The sequence below is a fragment of the Nycticebus coucang genome, chromosome 2 (assembly GCF_027406575.1).
Source record: "Nycticebus coucang isolate mNycCou1 chromosome 2, mNycCou1.pri, whole genome shotgun sequence".
Lineage (NCBI taxonomy): Eukaryota > Metazoa > Chordata > Mammalia > Primates > Lorisidae > Nycticebus > Nycticebus coucang.
This window is the reverse complement of record NC_069781.1, coordinates 121,591,630-121,613,451: the sequence shown is the minus strand read 5'-3', so window position 1 is coordinate 121,613,451 and position 21,822 is coordinate 121,591,630. Positions and strand designations below refer to the sequence as shown.

General features: G+C 43.5%; 1 protein-coding gene across 3 annotated transcripts in view; it reads left to right on the top strand.

Moving 5' to 3' along the window:
- AGBL1 (AGBL carboxypeptidase 1) overlaps nt 1–21,822 on the top strand; it is a 698,527-nt gene that overhangs the window by 88,853 nt on the left and 587,852 nt on the right. For all 3 annotated transcript variants that reach the window (XM_053581727.1, XM_053581726.1, XM_053581728.1), the window contains exon 6: nt 4,313–4,350. In XM_053581727.1, coding sequence (XP_053437702.1) covers nt 4,313–4,350 — 38 coding nt within the window. The remainder of the gene's footprint in view (nt 1–4,312; nt 4,351–21,822) is intronic.

Below are 21,822 nucleotides of genomic sequence, written 5' to 3'. Positions count from 1 at the left end.
ACTCTGAGATGCTTAGACTAGGGGGACAGCAGAGTTCAAGAAGAATGGGCTATTTAAGAACACTCTAGAAGTTAAAAGTGGGGTGTTTGAAAGAATGGTGAGATCTGGGCAGTAAGGATGAAGTAAGGATGATGTAGTATGATGGTTGTATGTTCAGCTTCTGGGAGAAATCCAGTCTCTGGGGAAGGTCATGCCTTGGTAAGGGGAATGTTAGGATCTTGGTGTCTGAATGCCAAAGATTGCAGGAAACGTTGGGCAGAGGACAGACTCTAAGGTGGCTCCTACTACTCCCACCTCCTGGTGTTCATGTTGTGTGATTTCCTCCCTTTGAGTTGGAAGAGCTGTGATTTGCTTTTCACCTGTAGATTATGGCAAAGGTGAAGGTATATCACCCCTCTGATTATGTGAGGTTATGTAAGACTTTGTCTTGTATACATATTCACTAGAGAAACTCTCCTTGATGAAAAGTATGCTGTCATGTTGAGGTAATCTATAGTGCAAGGAAGAGCAGGTGGTTTCTAAAACCTGCAAGTAGCCTCTAGGGACTGAGAGTGGTCTTCAGCCAACAGAGGGCAAAAAGGCAGTGTCCTTAGGAACAGAGAGCCCTGGTGACATTCACACAGGTGACCAGGCACCATGTAGGAGAGCAAATGGTTTAGGCTTGCTCATCACTTGATTCTGGATGTTTGTCCTTGTTCAGGTCTTATAAGTACATGACATTCTAATCAACCTGTTTTATTTTCAATAAAGGAAAGCATTTATATTACATTTCCGATAGACACGCACGCGCGCGCGCGCACACACACACACATATTTATGCTTTAAAATAAAAATTGCTCAGATCACTGCTAACCTTTGCTACATGAGATGACTCTGGTATATTTGATTCCATCCCAGTTTCTTCTGTTTTATTAGCAAATACAGTTAATACCCATGAAATTGATTTTATAATGCACCATTGCGTCACAACTTACAGTTTGAAAAACACTGTGCCTAGATGACCTAGTGACTTTCAGTCCCAAAGTTGAACGTCCCCAGGTCTCCTTCTACTTCCTTGACTGTCTGAGGTTTTCCTGGGTCAGCCCTCTATCTGCTTTTGACTGAATTTACTCACAGATGTCCCTGGCTCCGTGGCTACCACTGCCACTGCTACTGTAGTACTTCATGTGTTTCCAACTCTGGACGCTCTCCAGAGTTCTCTGTGTATGCCTCCAGCAATATCACAAACAGTTTCAACTGGCTTTATCCCTGTCATCTTGAACTCAGCATGTCTTAAATCAAAATCATTATTTTCTCTAAACACTGCAAAGTCCCCCTTCATCTATTAATGGCTCTCTCATTCCCCCCATTCAACTTGAATATTTCAGACCACTGCCGACTCTTCCCTTTCTTTTGCCCTCTATAACTAACCTTTCATCAAATCGTGTTAATTCTTTGCTCACAACCTCCCTCTCGCTTTTCTCATTTTTGACACCATATCTCCTTGATTAAAAAAAATGGCTCCTCATCACCTACAGAATTGAATCTGAGCTCTTTAGAAAACGAGACTGTGGCCTCAAGTCTTATCTCTATCATTGACCTCAGTGTGCCCCTTGCTGCGCTAAACATTGATCCTCCACTTACGACCTATAAAGAAAGAAATCTTTTCTGATCTCTCAGGAATCAGCCTTGATTCTTTGACTAATGTGACACTTACCATGTGTTTTCTGCCATATAATGTCACCATTTGGATTCATATTTATTTGTTATGTTGACATGTTATTAGATACTTTCTAGAGAATTGAGACCTGGGAGTCCTTGTGAATCTCCCTCTCAGCCTCTACAGCAGTGGTTCTCAACCTTCCTAATGCCGCAATGTAGTTTCATTGTTAAAAAGGGGTTGCGACCCACAGGTTGAGAACCACTGCTCTACAGAGTAACCAAGCCACAACGATGCTGTCCTCTAGACCAGTTATTCCCAAACCGTCCTGTGCATGTGAATTGTCAGTGAGAATAGAGCCTCTGATTCAGCAGGTCAGGGATGGGGCTGAGATGCTACCAGTTCTATTTAGCTCTCAGGAAATGAGAGGCTGCTGGTCAGAGACTTACATTTTGGGCTCTCAGCTTCCCCCTAACTTATCCTTTTTTTTCCCAGACCACTCTTTGGGTTGGCATCCTTATCACCTCTCATGTCCCTCCCCACCACTACCCTGAGTCTCAAAAAACATCTACTACCCAATGGACCATGACCTCAGCTATGACCTCCTTAAAACAAAAGTGTAGTGTGAATCAGAAATGTGAGGTTACTGCCCTTATAGACCTGGCCTGCAATCTGCGATCTAGGAGTGGATTAGGTACTCTGTTGAAACAACCTCATTCTTTTCCTGTTTCTGTGGTTTCATGCACTGCTCACTCTTTTCTTCCTTTTTTTTTTTTTTTATTAAATCATAGCTGTGTACATTAATGCGATCATGGGGCACCATATACTGGTTTTATAGACCGTTTGACACATTTTCATCACACTGGTTAACATGGCCTTCCTGGCATTTTCTTAAGACATTTACATTCCACATTTACTAAGTTTCACATATACCCTTGTAAGATGCACTGCAGGTGTAATCCCACCAATCACCCTCCCTCTGCCCACCTCTCCCCCTCCCTCCCCTTCCTCCCCTCCCTTTCCTCCTTCCCCCTATTCTTAGGTTATAACTGGGTTATAGCTTTCATGTGAAAGCCATAAATTAGTTTCATAGTAGGGCTGAGTACACTGGATACTTTTTCTTCCATTCTTGAGATACTTTACTAAGAAGAATATGTTCCAGCTCCATCCATGTAAACATGAGAGGTAAACCTTTTTGATGAAATTAATTTGGCTACTCAGCTTTCTTCCAAAATTCTGATTTTCTTTCGGCCCCAGCCCAAGACAAACCCTGTGTACTGTGGCTCCCAGGTTTTCTGCATTACCTTGGATTCCCAGAAACCTTCAATGTATTCCTTCCTAAACCCATTGTTGCCAAAACTGTGGGCTCACAAAAGAGTGAGGTATAAGGAGCTGAAAGTCGATCCGAGGAAAATGGTTGTCTCGGGGATGGGGTGGTAAACCAAGCAGCCCTGCAAGCTAGCCTCATCTTCTTCCTGACCACCGGGGTGGTTTCCATCACGCTGAGTGGAATGTCACCCACACAGTGGTGGGTTTGCAGTGGGGCCTGTGAAATTCAGGCCTTTGCTCTCACTGACATCCTTCCAGGTTATTGGAAACAGTGATGTCTCACCTGCTACATTTCTATTGTATTTTAGCTTATGTTTATTTGTTCATTTATTTTCCTTTTCCTGCTGGCACTGTTGCTCAATATTAACTAACATATTGTAAAGAAAACTGTCTTTTATAGACCAGGCAGAGGCCAGGGCAGGGCCAGTGAGAGAGACAGACTCTGGAAAACAGCAGAAGGGGAGGAAGCAGAGGTGGGCAGACAGATTCCTAGATTTGGGGTCCTAGCTCTGCTCATGTCTATATATAATTTTGGAAGCATGATACAATCTCTTTGGCCTGGTTTCCCAGTCCCCGGAGAGGTGGTGGGAACAGATTTACTGCTATTAAGTTAGTAGGGCCATTTAGAATGCTTCCGATCTTTAGAAAAGCAAACATGATTCTCTTTCGATCAGTCTAGTTTTCCTCTGCCCTGTGAGTGGGTCTTTGTGTGACCTTCCCAGGCTCCAGGAACAGATTGAAAGATCACTAATACATATGTGAGCCAAAATTTATTTTTAATTCTCCTTCCACTGCAAAGATTGTGAAATTCCTGCATGGAAGAAAGCAATTAAGTTGGAAGGAAAATCTTGATGTAAGCATTTTCCACCCTGAGGAAACAGCCTCTCTTTCCAACGTGTGAGCGCATTTTCCACTGTGTCCTCTGAGGTATGAAGTTTGCACCACTGAGGCTTCAAGTCCCACTCCTTCTTTGCCCATCTTCCCGCATCCCCATATGTTTCCAGGTACAAATTAAGAGACTAACAAGAGCTCTGGCTGATCTGAACAGAAAAACAAGCCGCTCTGTGCAAGAAAGTTGGTGGAAAGTGGGAGGCCTGGGGAGGAGAGGAGATTTTCAGCAGCAGAGAGGGCCTCTGAGGCCCATCTGTAAGACAGACCCTTCACTCGGCACGGTTTCTGCATTCATGCCTCTTAAATGGTCAGGAGGTGATCGATAGCACACCTGCTACTTGGTTAATCATGGCTCTGTTAGGTAGCAGCCATGAGCACACTGGCTGTGGGATCCATGGGCTGACAAAAAGACCACTGAACATTGACTTCCCACTTTTCTTTCTCTCTCCCCAGGGTAGCCACTGAAGTTTTGGCAGCATTGCTGAAATCCAGTAAGCACCTCTTTTGAAGAGTGGTTCTTTGTTTTCCCTCCGATTTTAGTTAAAGGTACTCTCCTGTTCTTATGGCTCATATTTGGCCCGTAAGGCAAATAGAGCCACAGTCCTGGACATTTGGGGTGAGACGGAGGGTATCACGGCTGCACCAAGAGCATGCCTGCAAAGAGAAAGTGAATGTCCCTCCATGTGGACATGTCTGTAGCGATCCCACCAAGATAACGGGATCTAAAGGGGGTATTCTGTCTATGGCAGCACTGGGTACTCTCCAGCTCCTTCTAATAGGGCCAACAGCCCTGAAGGATTATTGGCATAAAGTCCAGATTGTCCAGTGGAAGAAAAGGTTATGGCTGGGTGGGAAGCAGTATTCTTGCATCTGGCTCTCAACTCAGCTGAGCTCATGACTCTACATCCTTGGCCAGGTAGAGTGTTGAGAAGTTCTTGGACAATGTAAACGCTGATAACAAATTTATATTTAAAAAGTTGGCTTTCATTTCAGTTGCTTTTGAATGATTGCAAACGAATAGCTCTGGGGTGGGCCTGAATAATTTGAAGACTTTTTTTTGCCTAGTAGCCCTTGCCTAATTACATTGGGAGTCAATTCCATGTGTGCAATAAATATAGTAGCAGGCACAATGCACTTGGGAGGGAAGAAGTCTAGCTTAATGTTTGTTTTCCCCCCTCCTCTTTACCTCTTCATCTATTTTAATTTGGCACCTTGGAAACCAGCTGCTTCAATTGGGATATTTGTTTCTCTGTAGGGAGCCTGAGGCTTGTGGGTAATAGGTGAACTTTAATAAAACTTATAAATAAAAAAATAAAAATAAAAATGCCCTCTCCACCCATCCATACATCTCTGTCAACCACAGGCACAGAGAAAAAGCCAAAACCACACGATGATGCTTCACTTTTTTACAGACTGAAGAAAAATTGGAGTTTGAATTCATTTGGTCCATTGGAACTTGACATGAGACACAGGTTTTTCCACAGCTTTCTGACCTTCAGGTAGAGTGCAGGTGTGAGCGAGAGAAGGCTGGGGGAGGCAGAGTGAGATAGGAGGGCATGGGAAGCCATTCCCTGTGGGTTCTGGGAAGGGGACTGTTCTGTCTTTAGACTGGACATGCTACAGGTTTGCCAACTTTTTCTCATTACTTCCTGCTTCCCTCTTTGGCTTTCAAATGCCCAGTGTCTGATGCAGCCAGGTGAGCGAGTGCTGAATTGTAGAAGTAAAGGTGCTTGCGGATGGCCTGGTGGGCCAGCCCTGAATGCCATGCCTTGGGCAAGTAGCTTTCTTCTGAGTCTCCCCAGCCCAGCCTCAGCCCTGGGGAACTTGACGGTTCATGGGAAGGGAGCCCTGAGCCCTCAGTAGGGTTAACTTACGGTTTAGACACATTCATACTTTCCTCAGGCCTTAAGCTTACAGTGAAGTGTCCTGATAGAAAATGTACCTGCTATATGTAAAAGTCCGAAAGTAGTCACATGCCAGTTACTACCTATGTTGATAAGAAGCATGATGTCTCAGCCCAGGGGAAGCCAATAGCCAGTGGATATGGCTCAGACCATTTCGCTAGGTTTCTAGCACTCAGGCTGAGCATGCCATGCTGAGGCTCCGCTTTTAATTTCTGACCTCTAGAGTTACTCTCCCCTCAGAGATTGATGCGGGAATCACCTCCACTGACAAACTTTCCTGACTGCCTTGACTAGGTCGAATGCCTTCCCACTGTGCTCCCATCAGCCCCCACACCTGAGCATTGATTACACTGCTTGAAATTGTTGCTGTCCATCTCTCAGGGAGCTGCCAGCTTTGAAAAGAAAGGGTTATCTTCGTTGATCATTGTTCTACTTGCCTCAGCACAATAAAAATCCTGCAATAAATACTTGTTGACTAACATTTAAAATGGATGACTGATTTGCGATATTCCCATGGACAAAAATGGTGGTACCTGCGTCCACCCATCCATGAGGAGAACTGATGGTTTTGACATTTGTCGTTCTAATGTCCATGTACTTAAAACCATTAGGGAGCTGATGGCTTGCTGTCCTCCATAGGTAAAACAGGTTGTAAAGTGCCCTAAGAAAGATATCTAGGGTTATTTGCTAATTTGGCTGAGCTGTCTATACACGTGTTTATCTGGGTCTTAGGACTCTTATTTATGACATGAGAGAGTTGAATGCGAGATTCTCTAACATTCTTTCTATTACTAAATACTCAGCCTTCATGTCTATGAGTGTTTGTCAACCTTGGCATCATCAGCATTTTGGATAATTCTTTGTTGTTAGGTTATGTTCTATGCATTTAAGGGTATTTAGCCAAATCCTTGGCCTGTATCCACCAGATGCCTGTATTATTCCTAGTTGTAGCAAATAAAATTATCTTCAGACAATGCCAAATATCTGCACTGGAGTGGGAGTTGAGTGGTTAGAATCGCCTTCTGCTGAGAATCATGGATGTACATTTGGGTCCACAGGTGAGCTGAAGCCCAGTCAGCATTTCAAGGGGTCCCTCCCCAAATGCCTTTATTGATATTTCCTTAGAAATGTACTTCTTGCATAATTGATTTTAAATTCCTCAGCATCAAGATCATTCATGTAGGTTCATAAAAGTTCGAAACACCAAAGGCAGAAATCCCTTTTCAGCATTCACAAATTACTTGGGAGAGGAACAGGTGCTAGGGAATCTTGGGACCAAGCAGGAAAAGTGGTTCTATGAAAAGTGACAACTCCAGTGTGTGGTAGAAGAATTCCGAGATCATATGTGAGCTTAGCACGAGGGAACACAGCATTTAAATAGCCAATTCTGTCTTAGATTTGGAAAGGAGCAGTTGTAGCATTCCAGGCAGTGGCCATCCTCCTTCTCCTAGCCTAACCCAACTATTGCAGCATGGAGGATGTGGGCGCCGATGGTGCCACTCCGGTGAGCTGGGGGAGCTACAGGGCATGAGTGCCATGGAATTGTCCAGCTGCTTTATATTGTCTACATGTCACGTGTGGTTAAGACCTGACATGGACTATCTGTCGGTTTGGATTTCAGAGCAAGTTCATACCAGTTGAACTTATATGCAGGAAGTCAGTTTCTACCTAAAATTCAAAACCTTATCATCTGGCACCAATAACTGGGCATGTTTGCACAAAGCTTTAGCTCCTGAAGGCACATCCCTTTGCTGATTATTTTACCTTGATGTTTGCTGGTCAGTTAGTGTGAATTTGGCCATTGTAGCAGATCTCCGTAATTATATCACAAAAGAAGAACATTCCCCAGCCTAAATATGAATAAAGCCAGAACTAAAGCTTAGTTACCTCCGGGGCAGTCAGTGCTTCTGAGACAGTAAACACTGCATCTGAAGTCACCAAAGCCCTATGAAGTAGTGTCTGTTGAGAGGCAACCACACCAGTAACAGGAAAAGAAAGGCTGAGGGCCGGGAAGACTTGTAGCTCAGCCTCAGTAACAGCAGAACAGAAGGGCATGGGCTGGCGGGCTGTGTGGGAAGATCTCATTACTTTGCCTCAGCTCTCTCTTCATCAAGTCCCTTCTGCAGGAAAAGTCAACCAAGGATACGTGGATGGTAGGAAGAGAGAAATGAACTGAAATGCATCTCTCAATTTCTTTTCCTTCCCAGGCAATAGAGGCCAAAATATGCTTAGAGTCCCTAGGTCTCTTTCCCAATCACCTGGAGATCTTACACATTAAAAATTGTTGCACCTTCAGGGGTCCTTTTGGCACCTACGTGGGCTGGAATGGTCTGGTCAAAGTTCCGTGCCTTTCCTTGTACCAGTTCCCTTGCTCTCCACCCACACATGCACGAATCCTGCCCTAAATCTTCCTGTATTGAAAGCTTTTCCCTTTTATGCTTTATCCTATCCCCTAAACACTTTAGGTTTTTATCACCAGAATTTAATAAAGCTTTGATTAAGAAATAGTGCTACTTAATATTGCAGGCATTTTGTTTTCACTAATAAATCAAAACATGTTGTCCTTGGTCACTATCGCTCTTGCTATCTGCCTCCACTCTAGCTTATCTAGCTCCTCTTTCCCGCTCCCTCTTTCTCTGTCTCTTTTTCTTTTTTCTCTCAGCCCCTTCTCCTCTCCTTGCTCTATCCACAGCTCCCTCTTTTTCTTCACTCCCTGTATTCCCTTCCATGAGCATTATGCATTAATGCATTTTTGAAAAATTGCCATCTTGGAAGAGGCACTTGAGTAAGCCAGCGGCAACGGGATTATGCCTGATTTGTACTGGCTCCAGGGATGAATCTTTAAATAATGTCTTGGTATTAACCTTGCTGCCCAGATTTAAAGGTCATATTCTTGCAAGAAGAAAACACCTTCGGTTTCAGGCCCTAAAATTTAAAAAGGAAATGATGGGTCTACTTTAGACCACTCTTCAACTTAAAAATTGTCATTCAGAGGAATTCAGGAGTTTGCAGAAGGTGGGGCAGAAGGAGGGTGCTGGGACAGGAAAGTGAGTTAGCAAAGGAAGAGAGACGGAGAAGAAAGGAGTGAGGGAGAGATGCAGGAGAGCTAATGGGAAGTTTGGCAGGAAGTGGAGACACTTTGCAGATCTCCTAGCTAATGATCTATCTGGCTGGCGCACAGGGATAGCTCCTCAGCCTGTCACTACAAGAGTAGAGGGAGAGAGGCCTTCTGAGTGCCAAGAGCCTGATCATGAACAGCCAGCTTCATGGTCTTGGTGGTCACCGCGGTGGCCTGGCAGACAGCAGTGCAGAGACTGGTGGATGGGAGAGCAGATGGCTGTTCCACTGCAAACTTGTCAAAGAAGGGGCCATGTTGAAATGCACCAAACCCAGGCCTTTATAAGAATTCTGGGAACCAGAAGGAGTCCTCAGAATGGCAATATATGTTTCAGGATGAGTGGCATTTAAGTAATGTCTTGGTATTAACCTTGCTGCCGAGATTTAAAGGTCATATTCTTGCAATAAGGGTACGCACCTACCAGCTGATCAAAGTAGTCTTCAGCCCTCCTTGGGATCCCACAAACATTCTGTGTCTCCACATGGCTTGTGTCCTGTCCTCCAGGCTTTGGTCTCTGCCTTGACAACTTTGGTGACCCCAAGCTTCTGCCCACATGATGTGGCATTAGATCAGTGGTTCTCAACCTTCCTAATACCGTGACCCTTTAATACAGTTCCTGTGGGTTGCGACCCACATGTTGTGAACCGCTGAGTTAGATGATGAGAGCTAGAAAATAACTTCAAGGTAACTTAGTGAAGTAGTATTCAAATATTTGTTTTTTAAAAAATTTATTCTTATTTATTTGGTTTTTGCCACAGGGTCTTTCTCTGGCACCAGGCTGGGGTGCAGTGGCATCACCATAGCTCACTGCAGCCTTGAACTCCTGGGCTCAAATGCTCTTTCTCTCTCATCCTCCTGTGTAGCTGGGACAACAGTTGCCCACCACGCCCAGCTAATATTTTTATTTTTATTTTTTTGTAGAGCCAGGGTCTGGCTATGTTGCCTGTGTGGTCTCAAACTCCTGGCCTCTAGCAGTTCTACTTTGGCCTCCTAAAATGCTAGGATTTCATGCGTGAACCACTATACCCAGCCTTATTTGTTTTGTAATTGAATAATTGAAATGCATGTATTTATGGTATGTAACATGACGTTTTGCAATATGTATACATTCTGGAAGGGCTAAATCAAGCAAATTAACATATGTATTTTTGAATGGAGAGTTCATGGCCATGTCTGTTCAGCTCCCACCAATATCTCCCTAAGGTGGCCTCTGAAACACATTCACAGCAATCTAGTGCTCCTGACAACCCAGAAAACTATTGATCTGATCCAATCCCCTCATTTTCATAAGAGGAAACTGAGGACCAGAGAGGGGGAGAAACCCACCCAGATTTCTGAGACTTTGAATGTTTCATGCCCAGCTAATCCAGGCTCTTTTTTTAAGTCTTAGCACAAAAAGCTCTCTCAGGAGCTTTCTCTGAACCACGCAACCCTCACCTGTGCCCTATATTTATATTTCCGAAAACGAGCTGCAGTGTAATCAACAAATTGTATATTTTTTCACGTATGTATGTATGGGTGTATATATTTATACGCATTTCTCTTACTGGACTGAGATTCCTGCTGTATTCTCCAGGCCATTGGGCTATCCCCAGGGGAGCTGCTAATACATTCATGTTGGCCCAAGAAAGGATTCTAGCTTCCTGATTTCACTACGCCTTGATAAAGAAAGAGTCCAGCCTAATTCTCATTCCCAGAAGAAGTCAAAGTGTGCTGTGATTATAGAGCTGATGTCTCTTCTTCCACTGTAACTTCTGGAGAAGCATGTGATATATTTCAGTGACGAGCCAAAAATCTGCTTCGAGTAATATTGATAGATTTTTGCATTTGTCACACTGAGATGGACTGCTGCGATCGGCTCTGTTTGAATGCAGCATAGCAAGCTACATCCATCACGCTGTTGGTCTAAAATGACAACACAAATATCTTCCATTTATCGAGTTCTTAGTACATCAGGCACCGTGGACACAGCGAGCCTATCAAGGAGGTATCACAATCCCCATTTTACAGGGGTGGGGACTGAGGTTTGGAAAGCTTAGGTAATGTACATAGCTAAAAGGCTACGTGCTTACCTGCTTCTCTACAGATCCTGGGGATCTGAGTCCTATGCTGTACCAAGAAGGGATTAATGAGATTAATGAGGTTTATTTAGCCCAAAGAAGATAACAACTGAACACTAAAGGAAAGCCAAATGAATGCTTCCAAGTATTAGCAGGAAGGATTATTTTGGGAGAGAGCATCTGTCCTTTCAGTTAGAAGAGAATATCGCACTGCCTACTCCTTATAAGCATCCGAATGGGACTCAGTGGGAGGTGACCAGCGCAACAGCATGGTTGTGTGAGGTCGGGTGTCTCTGCTATGAGGTTGAGCTCCAGGTCAGCCTGATAAATGATGCTGAGAGAGAGACTGGGTGCAGGACTCCAAGGGTTACGACTCCTAGTTGAAGGTTACTTCAATTTGGCACGTGGGTTTTTATTCTTGGTTCCAAGTTCAGTCTTGTCTACCAAATATTTATGTCTTTGCATAAGCACATAAAGGAATTTTAAAAGTTTAGGCTAAGAGGATGCTACTTGTCCTTCGTTGTCCCTTTCCTGTCGGCTGGGACTGTCGGACTGTCAGAGGCAGCAGGTTTGGGTGGGCTGTTTGGGGCGGAACCGCACAGCAGCACATGTAGTTCCCCTTGCTGCCATGTGGTGGTGCTGTGCTTTTAGTTATTTTACCCGCGCTGGCCCAATATTTATTTTCGATGAGTAATTTGTTTATCAGGAGGTTATTTTAATCTAATTTTGGCCATATTTGCTATTCCACACTATCTGTGCTTTCCAGCGTTAGCAGCTTGCATGTCTTGGAGGAAATTAGCTGAAGATGGTCTCAGAGGCATTCGCTTAGCCTTTATTTAAGGGAGTTGGGAGGAGGCAGGGTGAGCGAGCCCGGGGTTAGAACAGCGGTGGAATTCGTTGCATCCCAGCGATGCCGGAGTGATTGAGGGGGACTTCACGGAGGGCGGGAGCATCGAGCTGCTTTTTTGAGGGCTGCCTCTGGGTAATCGCAGCACATCTTGTGGTTAGGTTTCCCGGTCTCCCTCTGCCTCTCTGGAGAACTGTTACCTTCCTCGCGTGGTCAGGAGCACCCCACAACTTTCTTTCACCCCACCCTTCTCCTGCAACCCTCATCCCATTTGGAGAAGATGGTAGGGAGTGGGGGTGAGAATGACTATTTATTAGAGTACCTGCAATGAATAATGGTCATAGCTATTAATTATGGAGCACCCACACTTGCCAGGCACCCTACTCACAGTATCCCATAAATTCTCACAGGACTCTGTGATATCATTATCCCCATTTCATATGCGAGGAAGATGGAGTTGGTGGGGGGGTGGGGTGGGGTGGTCAGTGACTTGCCAAAGATCTCACAAATGGTAAGCAGGGAGCTAAAATTTGAAATCAGTTGTAATCGTTTTCAAAGCAGAAAATTATCACATTTCCAAGCTCATTCTCACCTTCCACATGTAGTTAGGAAAGCTGGACTCTAGCTTCAATTAAAAGCTGGACTCTAGCTTTAAATTAAAAAAAAAATTCAAATTTTTTTTTTGGCTGTAGGGATTTCAGCAAGTTTTTTGCCATACACTTGATGGTAGTTTGGTCTTTCAAAAATGGTAGATGAGGGGTTTGGAAATTCATTAGCAGCAGAACCCTTTCTTAACACATAAACTCTTATGAAGAAGTTACATGCATGGAGCGGATACAGTGGGCACAGAGTTGGGAGACCCCAGGTAAGGGCAGCCTGGACTTTCCTGTACCCTCTACCTTTTCTCTGACTCTTGCCAAACACGGAGAAACTCCCACAGAAATTCCTGAGGGGCTCGAAGAGATCAGGTTTGAAAACCTCTGAAATAAACATGGAACCCTTCCAGAGCTCCGTCTGGTTTTTGAAATTACAATTTAAAAATGGGCTGACACTTGAGGAGGTTTGAAAAGTGTGACAGGTTTTTCTACGTCAAGGAGAGAGAAAGGTCCACAGTGGAGTACTCACCCTTGAGCCCTACTCAAGTAAAATTGGAGTCTCTGGGGACTAATGCACATAGTTAAACAATTGAATTGAACCCAATTCATTGGGTGAATTGAACCCAATTCAATTGGGTGAAGAAGGTCAGCTTCCAGCTGGGATTATACTGGTGAGGAGGAGGGGCAGGATGATGAACCACATTCCCCAAATGGGCAGGATGTTCCAAGGCTGCCACTCGGGCTCCAGCAGAGCCGCGGAGGGCAGTGTTGAGTTTTTCCTGCCTGACACATACCTCTTAGCGCCACCAAACACCACTCACTGTAATGCACGTGCAACCAATCCTGGTTCTTACACACATGCAGGATGTCAACCTCTCCCCAGGTGATCCTGTTGAGACCTACTTTTATCTCAAGGCCTTTCCCTCTGACCTCATTATTTGCCTGTAGGTTTCAACCACCGTGTTCCTTTGACAACAGTATAAGAGTTTTCAATGAGGCTCACGGTCATGTGTGGAGGTGGTGTGTGTTTTCTGTAAGCTCAGACCTCTTACTCTGTGAAAGGTAAGCCATGGTGGAGAACCTGCGACAATGCAGACTCTCCTTGTGTGGAGTCAAACTGTGTTCCTTACTGATTCTATGTTACACTTTCCTCACCTGTAAAGTGGGAAAAATGATACCTCCTAAGATAATTAGTATGATTTAAACAGATGCTGTACATGGAATGGGAATATAGTGCTGGACCTTAGTCAGTCTCCATAAAGATCCACTCTTATTATCGTCTTCACCTGGAAAATCCTGGAAGTTTCCCGAAATGATAATACAAGGTTCTAAAGCCAGTTGAAATGTAAATTTAATGCCCAAGACACATCTGAAGGGTGAATGAGGGTTATTTTCAGGTCCTCCTTCTAGAAGCTTTTTCTGTAAAAGGACCAGATAGTAAATATTTTAGTGTTTGTGGTCCGCGCAGTCTCTGTTACAAGTACTTGACCCTGACCTTACAGGATGAAAACTACTGTAGACGGCACATAAAGAAATGGGCATGGCTGTGTTCTGATATAACTTTATGAAAACTATGGGCAATTTGCTGACCACTATTTTAAACTGTTGAGCCTCAGACCTAAGGACTCTGTCCCATTCATTCTGATTTCTTAATCCATAACACTCATGTGTTTTATATAGTGGGCATACAGCACAAGTTGTCCAAAGGTGCACAGGAATAAATAAACAAATGAATACATGCAGATTCAGCCTTGTTTTGTTGACCCATATGCACTTATTTTGTTTTCACTGTAGGGAATCAGGGGTTAATATGCAGGGCTGCTGAGCTGTCGATGTTAGAGCTTGTATCATCTTGGCATGATCATGCCTGGTATCATGCCTGGCTTTGGGTTACCCAAGATCAAGTATCACAAAGATTTAAAGAGATAGACAAAAAGATAAAAATCTCATGACTCTGCTTGTACACAGTAGCTTCATCATCACATTCAGTATTGACTGTACAATTATTTATTCATGTCAAGCGGTACATCAGGTGGTTCTTACAGACATCTAATAATAGCGGTTTGCAAAGCATGTTTTCATCGACGATTTCACTTATTCTTTGTCGCAGTCCTATAAGACAGGTAAATGCTTAACTGTTTCATGGCAGTGATTCTCAACATGAGTGATTCTGTCCCAGAGAGAACAATTAGCAAGGACTGGAGACATTTTTGGTTGTCACATCTGTGGGAATGGAACTGCTCCTGGCATCTGCCAAGTAGAGGCCAGGCTGCTGGTAAACATCCCGCAATGCACAGGAGGCCCCACAATGATGACATCTAGCCCAGAATGTCAGTGGCATGAGATGGAGAAAATAGTTTTCTATAGCAAGCACATTAAGGCTCAAAGAGATCAGCTGGCTTGCCAAACACTGTGGAATGTGTAGACTAAAACTCATCCCTTCATTTCAGGGATGTACAGGGTTTCAAGCCTTTTTAAAGAAATAAAATAGTTTGCTTTGTATCATTGGATGAATTCCTTTGCAGAGCCATTGCATGCAAACAGATGCTAGTGAGGCTGATCTGGTGACGCTGGCAACTGGAAACCCTACTCAGCCTCTTCTTTGTCCCTTCCCTTGGTGCAAGGGGCACACAGTGTGGCAACCACTGCCCAGAGACATAGATAATCCCAGACCCTGCTCGGCACCCTGACCTTCTGGATGTCCTTGGAGCCACTGCAGATTTTTCTTTGTGAGTAGGGTACAAAGCTTCCAAGTTGTGCTTCAGTAAGACGTGCGGCACAGTGGAGAAGGAAACGAAGACACAGGGGCCATGCAGGAGGCTATTGATCGCTGGTGCAGCCCAGGTGATAGGAGAGAAGATGGAAATATCAAGAATGATGAGCTGAGTTAAAAGGAGCGTGCACGTGGCTTCAGGTTCTGTGATTTCACGGTGCTGACATTCGGCTTGAGGGCAGCAGGCTCAGGGGTGCAGAAGCTTTTGCTCTTTGTCTCTCGGACAGTCAGGGTCTGAAGGGATAATGCAGCATCAATCAATTATTCATATGTGATGATTGCAACACTGGGAAGATTTGTTTTCCTGCTTTCCACAGTGCTTGTCTGTGCCCTGACCAGGTATAAGCAGTGCCACAGACAGACAGGTGCCTCACATACCAATTAGGGAGGAAGGTGGGGAAGGCCTCTGTTTTCCCCTTCTTGGTGTAAATCCTGGCTTTCTTGTTGGAGTGTCATCTTCTGATAAATTGACAGTGAAAACAGCAAAGTCAAACCAGGCCAAAGCTTTTCTGCAGGGACCCAGAAGGGATGATAGTAGCTTGGCTTGGGGAGACTTAGCAAGAGTCTAAACTCAGAGTAAAACTCTGGATGGATTGGAAACTCATAAACAAATTTCTAGTCAAAAACTATCATTCTAAAGCCTTGTTGCAGAATGCCAAAAGAGTAAAAAGACAGTAAGAAAGGCTTGGCCTGACAGATCCCCCAGTTTTGCACACAAGGCCTTTTGGGATGGACCTCAAAGTGGTGGTGGCTGCACACTCTGATCCCTGCTCATTTCTCCATTGCTTAATGCATTTCCACTCACTTTCTCCACCTGGCATTAGCTCTTACGCTTTATTGTTCTTTGCCCTCACCAAGTTTTTGCTTTATCTACTTGCTGTCTCCTTAAGATTATAAGAACTTCCTATCCCCAGATCTCTCTCCTTACTATCCCAGGTCTCAGGCCTGATGCCCCTTCCTCGAAGTGTCTTCTCTGATCACCCAATCTAAAGTGGCTGCCTCACATAGGCACTCCAGCATCGTGGTTTTGTTTTCAATGTGGCCCTCATCACTTTCTGAGACCGCCCTATTTAATTTTCTCTAGGCATGTACCTACTTTGTATTATATCTGCCTCCCCACAGCACCCATGGGGAATGCAAATGCCATGACAGTGGAAACTGGGTCTGTTTCATTTACTGGTGTATTTCCAGTATCAACCACATCGCCTGGTGCATCCTGGCACATTGTAGTTGTTAAATAAATGTTTGCTAAATGGATTGATGGTGGCACCTTGGGTTTCGGGTATGTGGGCATGGTTTTAGTTTATAATTTACTCTCTGCCTAGCCACAGCAGAGTCTGGCTTTCAAGACAAAGGTGTCTCTGTTTATTTGCACATAAGAAACAAACATTCCAAGTGGCTACTTCTTGCTGGGAATCACGTTTAGGTAACTTTCAAAGTAGCAGTGCTGAAAAATCAATCCTCAAATTTCCTCAAGTCCGAGATATCATCAACTGTGAGGTGTACCATTTTTTATGTGCCACTAAATGAAACAAATGGTCAGTTAGAATGGAAACACTATAATTTGTAAGAAACACCTTAATTTTGAAAATGCTAAAATGTGAATAAATATGTATCTGCAAATTGATCAAGTCTAATAGGAGATTCAGTCATTGTATGCAATGTAGAATATTGAATTACAGGAATCTTGAGTTGAGTGGCCCCTTGTCAAGAAGCAGCGTGTCCTTCATTAGACAACACATTCCCTGAGGCTTGTGGGAAGAGCAGATATGAGGAAGAAGAGGAAGGTGTGGATTCTGAGGCTTTCTTGAGAGTGGAGAAATTTCTATGGTTTGGGAATATGTCTATGGAAAATTATTGGAAGGAGTTGATGTTAAACAAAACAGAATTAAAAAAAAATCTAGATTTAAAACATGAATGTGTGTCTCCTAGTTGTCTCAGCCACTATTTCTAAAGCTTAGGAAAACCATCTTTATTTTATAAAGCCAGTCAATGTGAAAACAAGATTTGTCTGAAACCAAAATTTCCTTTATAGCCAAGTTTATTGGAATGTGTCTGTTTTACAAAGAGAAAAAGTACCTGTAAGCTAATGCAATATCATTATTCTTGTTTGAGCTAATGATAATTGAGTATAATTTCTATTACCGATGGCTTAAGCTTAGTTACATTTTAGTTCACATCTCACTGGCAGCCAGTCCCACAGCTGCGAGGGCGGGGCCCAAGGAGGGGTGAGCTGACTCCACCTCCCTCCTTAGCAGCTCTGTCTGGGCCTGATGACATCACTGGTTGCATGTTGGAGGGCTCGTATTTCCTCCAGTGATCTGAAGAACTGTAGGCCATTTATTCGGACCTTTCCATCTTTGGATTTTGCTATTAAAAACCAGCTTTCACTACAATTTAGGGCCCTGAAGGGAGGGAGCAGAGAAGATGGGGGGCGGGGGAGCTGGCTAAAAGCCACTCCTTTCAAGGGCTTTAGGCTCCAAGTGTCCTGCGGGCTTTATCTCCATTTAGCCTTTCAGAAGCCTCCTCAAGGAGCTGGCCTTAGTGGTAAGAATTCAACATCCTTATCTGGCAGCAAAACTCCCCCATAAACTCTGCTGGCTGGCCATGTCAGATGATGGATATGCTATTAATAATTAGCTTGATTGCTAATTCCACAATGTTAACAGGTGTTGAAACACCACATCGTAGCCCATAAATATATACAATTATTATTTGTCAATTTAAAATAAAATTTTTAAAAATAGCATTGGCTGAACACGGTGGCTCAAGCCTGTAATCCCAGCACACTGGGAGGCTGAGGTAAGATGATTGCTTGAGGCCAGGAGTTTTAGACCAGCCAAGGGAACATAATGAGACCCCATCTCTACAAACAATTTAAAAAACTAGCTGGGTGTGGTTGTGTGCACTTATAGTTCCAGCAACTTGGGAGGGTGAGGTGAGAGGATCACTTGAACCCAGGAGTTTGAGTTACAGTGAGGTATGATCTCCAACCATTCTACTGCATTTTAGCCTGGGTGACAAAGCAAGGCTAAAAAGCACCTGATGTTAGGATGTTAGCTTTGAAGTCAGATGGAGGGATACCATTTGAATCCTAAATGTGCCATTTGTAAGCTCTGCAGACTTAAATAAGTTGTTTAACTTCTCTCAGCTTGTGTCTTTGTTTTTAAAAGGAGGAAAGCAATGCTTATCTCAAAGCGTTATAAGATGAATGAGAGGGTTTATGTAAAATGATTACCTTAGTGCCGAGCACATAGGAAATATTCAGTAAATAAATACCTGTAACTGGTATTATGATGGCAAAGAAAGACTCTCTTCATGTAATATGATTTCATGTTATATGATTTAGAGAGCTTGGTAAAGGTTACTTTGTCCAAGAAATATCTTCTAAATTGACTTCCTGAAAAGAGCCCAAGGATAATCTGTTGTAAAGTCAAGTGTACTGTAGTACCCTCATCCTCAGTAGTTTCAGTATCCTAGAATTGGGATTCTGGAGTGCTGTGATTTGGAGTGGATCTTTCAATGTGGAGTCCTGATTGTGACGAAGAAGAAGTTTGGAAGCAAACTCTGGAGAGTAAGTAGGAATTTAATAAGTTTAATTGAATCGTCTTCTATTCTGAAAAGGGGACTTGTATCTTGAAAAGGACTAACTGCATTGTCAATAGTTCAGATGAATGGATTTTCAGGAAGTCTCTGTAACAAACGTTAGAGCTATTTGATCTATCTGGGCAAGAATATCTTGAGGTAGTGGCAGTCATAGCCTGTCATGTAGCTGGAGATGATTTCTGTTGTAAGGAATGAAGGGGGCCTCATACCCCTGTTTGAACTCTTACTCATATATGTCTTATCTAAAGGATGAGTGATCGGAGGACCCACCCAGCAAATAGATTAGTCTGGCCCAAGTGCCCATTGATCCACGAATGGATTAATAAATTGTGGTACATGTACACCATGGAATATTATGCAGCCTTAAAGAAAGATGGAGACTTTACCTCTTTCATGTTTACATGGATGGAGCTGGAACATATTCTTCCTAGTAAAGTATCTCAAGAATGGAAGAAAAAGTATCCAATGTACTCAGCCCTACTATGAAACTAATTTATGGCTTTCACATGAAAGCTATAACCCAGTTATAACCTAAGAATAGGGGGAAGGGGGTGAGGGAGGGGAGGGAGGGGGGAGGATGGGCGGAGGGAGGGTGATTGGTGGGATTACACCTGCAGTGCATCTTACAAGGGTACATGTGAAACTTAGTAAATGTAGAATGTAAATGTCTTAACACAATAACTAAGAAAATGCCAGGAAGGCCATATTAACCAGTGTGATGAAAATGTGTCAAACTGTTTATAAAACCAATGTTTGGTGCCCCATGATTGCATTAATGTGCACAGCTATGATTTAAAATTAATAAAAAAAGTATGGGTGATCTATTAAACACATAAGCATTATCAGTCAAATGAATATTAGAGGATTAGCCAGTCTCCTAAAAAGGCTTTAGGGTAATGAGACCCAATACATGTTAATTTTGCCAGAGAGGAGAATTATAAGTTTTACATTATAGACATGGCTTGTAAAGGAACTCGGGATAAAATAGGCTGTGATTCTTTGTATATGTATATGGGGGTACCTCAGCATGTGTAGAGGATGTCTCGTCATGTGTGGGGGTGTCTCAGTGTGTGTATAGATGTATCTAAGCGTGTGTATGGGGATGTCTCAGCACATGTATGGGGGTGTCCCAGTGTGCGTGGGGGTGTCTCAGCACATGTATGAGGGTGTCCCAGTGTGCGTGGGGGTGTCTCAGTGTGTGTGTATAGATGTGCCTGATCATGTGTATGGGGGTGTATAGATGTATCTTAGCATATATATGAGGTGTCTCAGGACAGGCAGCAATGTAAGGCTGGCGGTCACTTAGAGATGAGAAGTCAGCTGCATTCCATGGAGATTAAAGAACACTTACTGTAAATTTTACTTATTTTGAAACTTTTCCTTGGGCTGTTATCCCTGGTGAGAGGTATGTGGAGTTTGGATATCATTTTTGCAGTGCAGCGAATTACCCTTTATTGAGCACATACTTCATGCCGGGTGCTGTACCGTGTACTCAGTTCTCTGAATGGACTTGTAAGGCAGATGCTTCAACTATCTTTCTCTTTCTGATATTATGTTAATATTTACAGATGATGGAAATTCTGTTCAGAATGGCCATACATCTTATTCTATTTTTTGCTGCTAGAACAAAACACCCAAGGCTGGGTAATTTACAAACAACAGAAATTTATTTTTTCATGGTTTGGGAGGCTGGGAAGTCTCAGATGGGGCACCAGCAGCCGACCAGGGCCTTCTTGCTGCATTGCTCACAAGATAGAAGGACAAGCTAGCTGGACCCTGCCTGAAACCCTTGTTATAAGGCCGTAATCCCATCCACCAACTCTTAAAGGCCCCACCTCTCAACAGAATCACATTGGAAACCATGGACTTAGATGGGTCACATTCAAACCATCGAATTAAGTGACTTAACCGAGGTTGTCGCTTATATATAGCCAGTAAACACTAGAGACAAATACTGCGGCTTGGGCCCTGAAGCTTGTATGAAACTGTCCAAAGGAAGATGTCCTAAGCATTTGGTGCTTTGTTGTTCATAAGAAGAGAGGGGACTCTGGATCACTAAATAGGTGATACTGATCATAATGGTGATGGTGGTTATAATATGCAACAGGAATTGTATTTACTGTGTGCCAGGCATTGGGCCATCTACTCTCTCTCTGTATTTTTCCTTCCTATCATCACAGTTTGTTGTAGAATGCAATACACAGAGAGAATCATCATTACTGCCCTCCCCCGCCTTAAGTACTGTTGGTATTTCAACATATTCCTTTCCAGTTTTTCTTTTCTTTTTAAACCTGTGTAAGAATCTTCATGGTTGAGCTAGGCACTAAAGGAACATAACTGAAACTTAATTAAGAAATACTTGGGGTAAGAAGAGAGATACCACTAGATTACTTTTCAGACTGAGAATGAGTGACAAATATTAGGATATAACCTGGGAGAGAGAGGTAGAAATAATAGACAATGAGAGGGGAAATTGAAGATGAGAACACAAATAAATTCCCTATTTTTCATGGATCTGCCAAAGGAAAACCAACCACAAGAGGGGTGAAGCCAGGAAGACCATGGAAGCAGGAGATATTGGGGGTGAGGTGTTAAAATCAAAGACCCCAGGACCTGTTCTCTGTCCTTTCCATCCCCATCGTTCATCCAGTTCAAAAGATACTAATCTAGGCTCAGTGCCCATAGCCCTGTGGTTACGGTGCCAGCCACGTACACCAAGGCTGGAGGGTTCGAATCTGGCCCAGACCAGCTAAACAAGAAAAACAACTGCAACCAAAAAAAAAAAAAAATAACCGGGTGTTGTGGGGGGCACCTGTGGTCACTGCTACTTGGGAGGCTGAAACAAGAGAATCGCTTAAGCCCAGAAGTTTGAAGTTGCTGTGAGCTGTGATGCCACAGCACTCTACTGAGGGCGACATCTGTCTCAAAAAAAAAAAAAAGATACTAATCTAGTTAGAAAAGTATAAAAACAATGAAGCAGCAGAAATTGTTTTTCTCCAGGAAAATCTTAGGAGGAAGCTATTTATATAAATAGTGTGAAGCAGAGCTGGTCTGTTCTG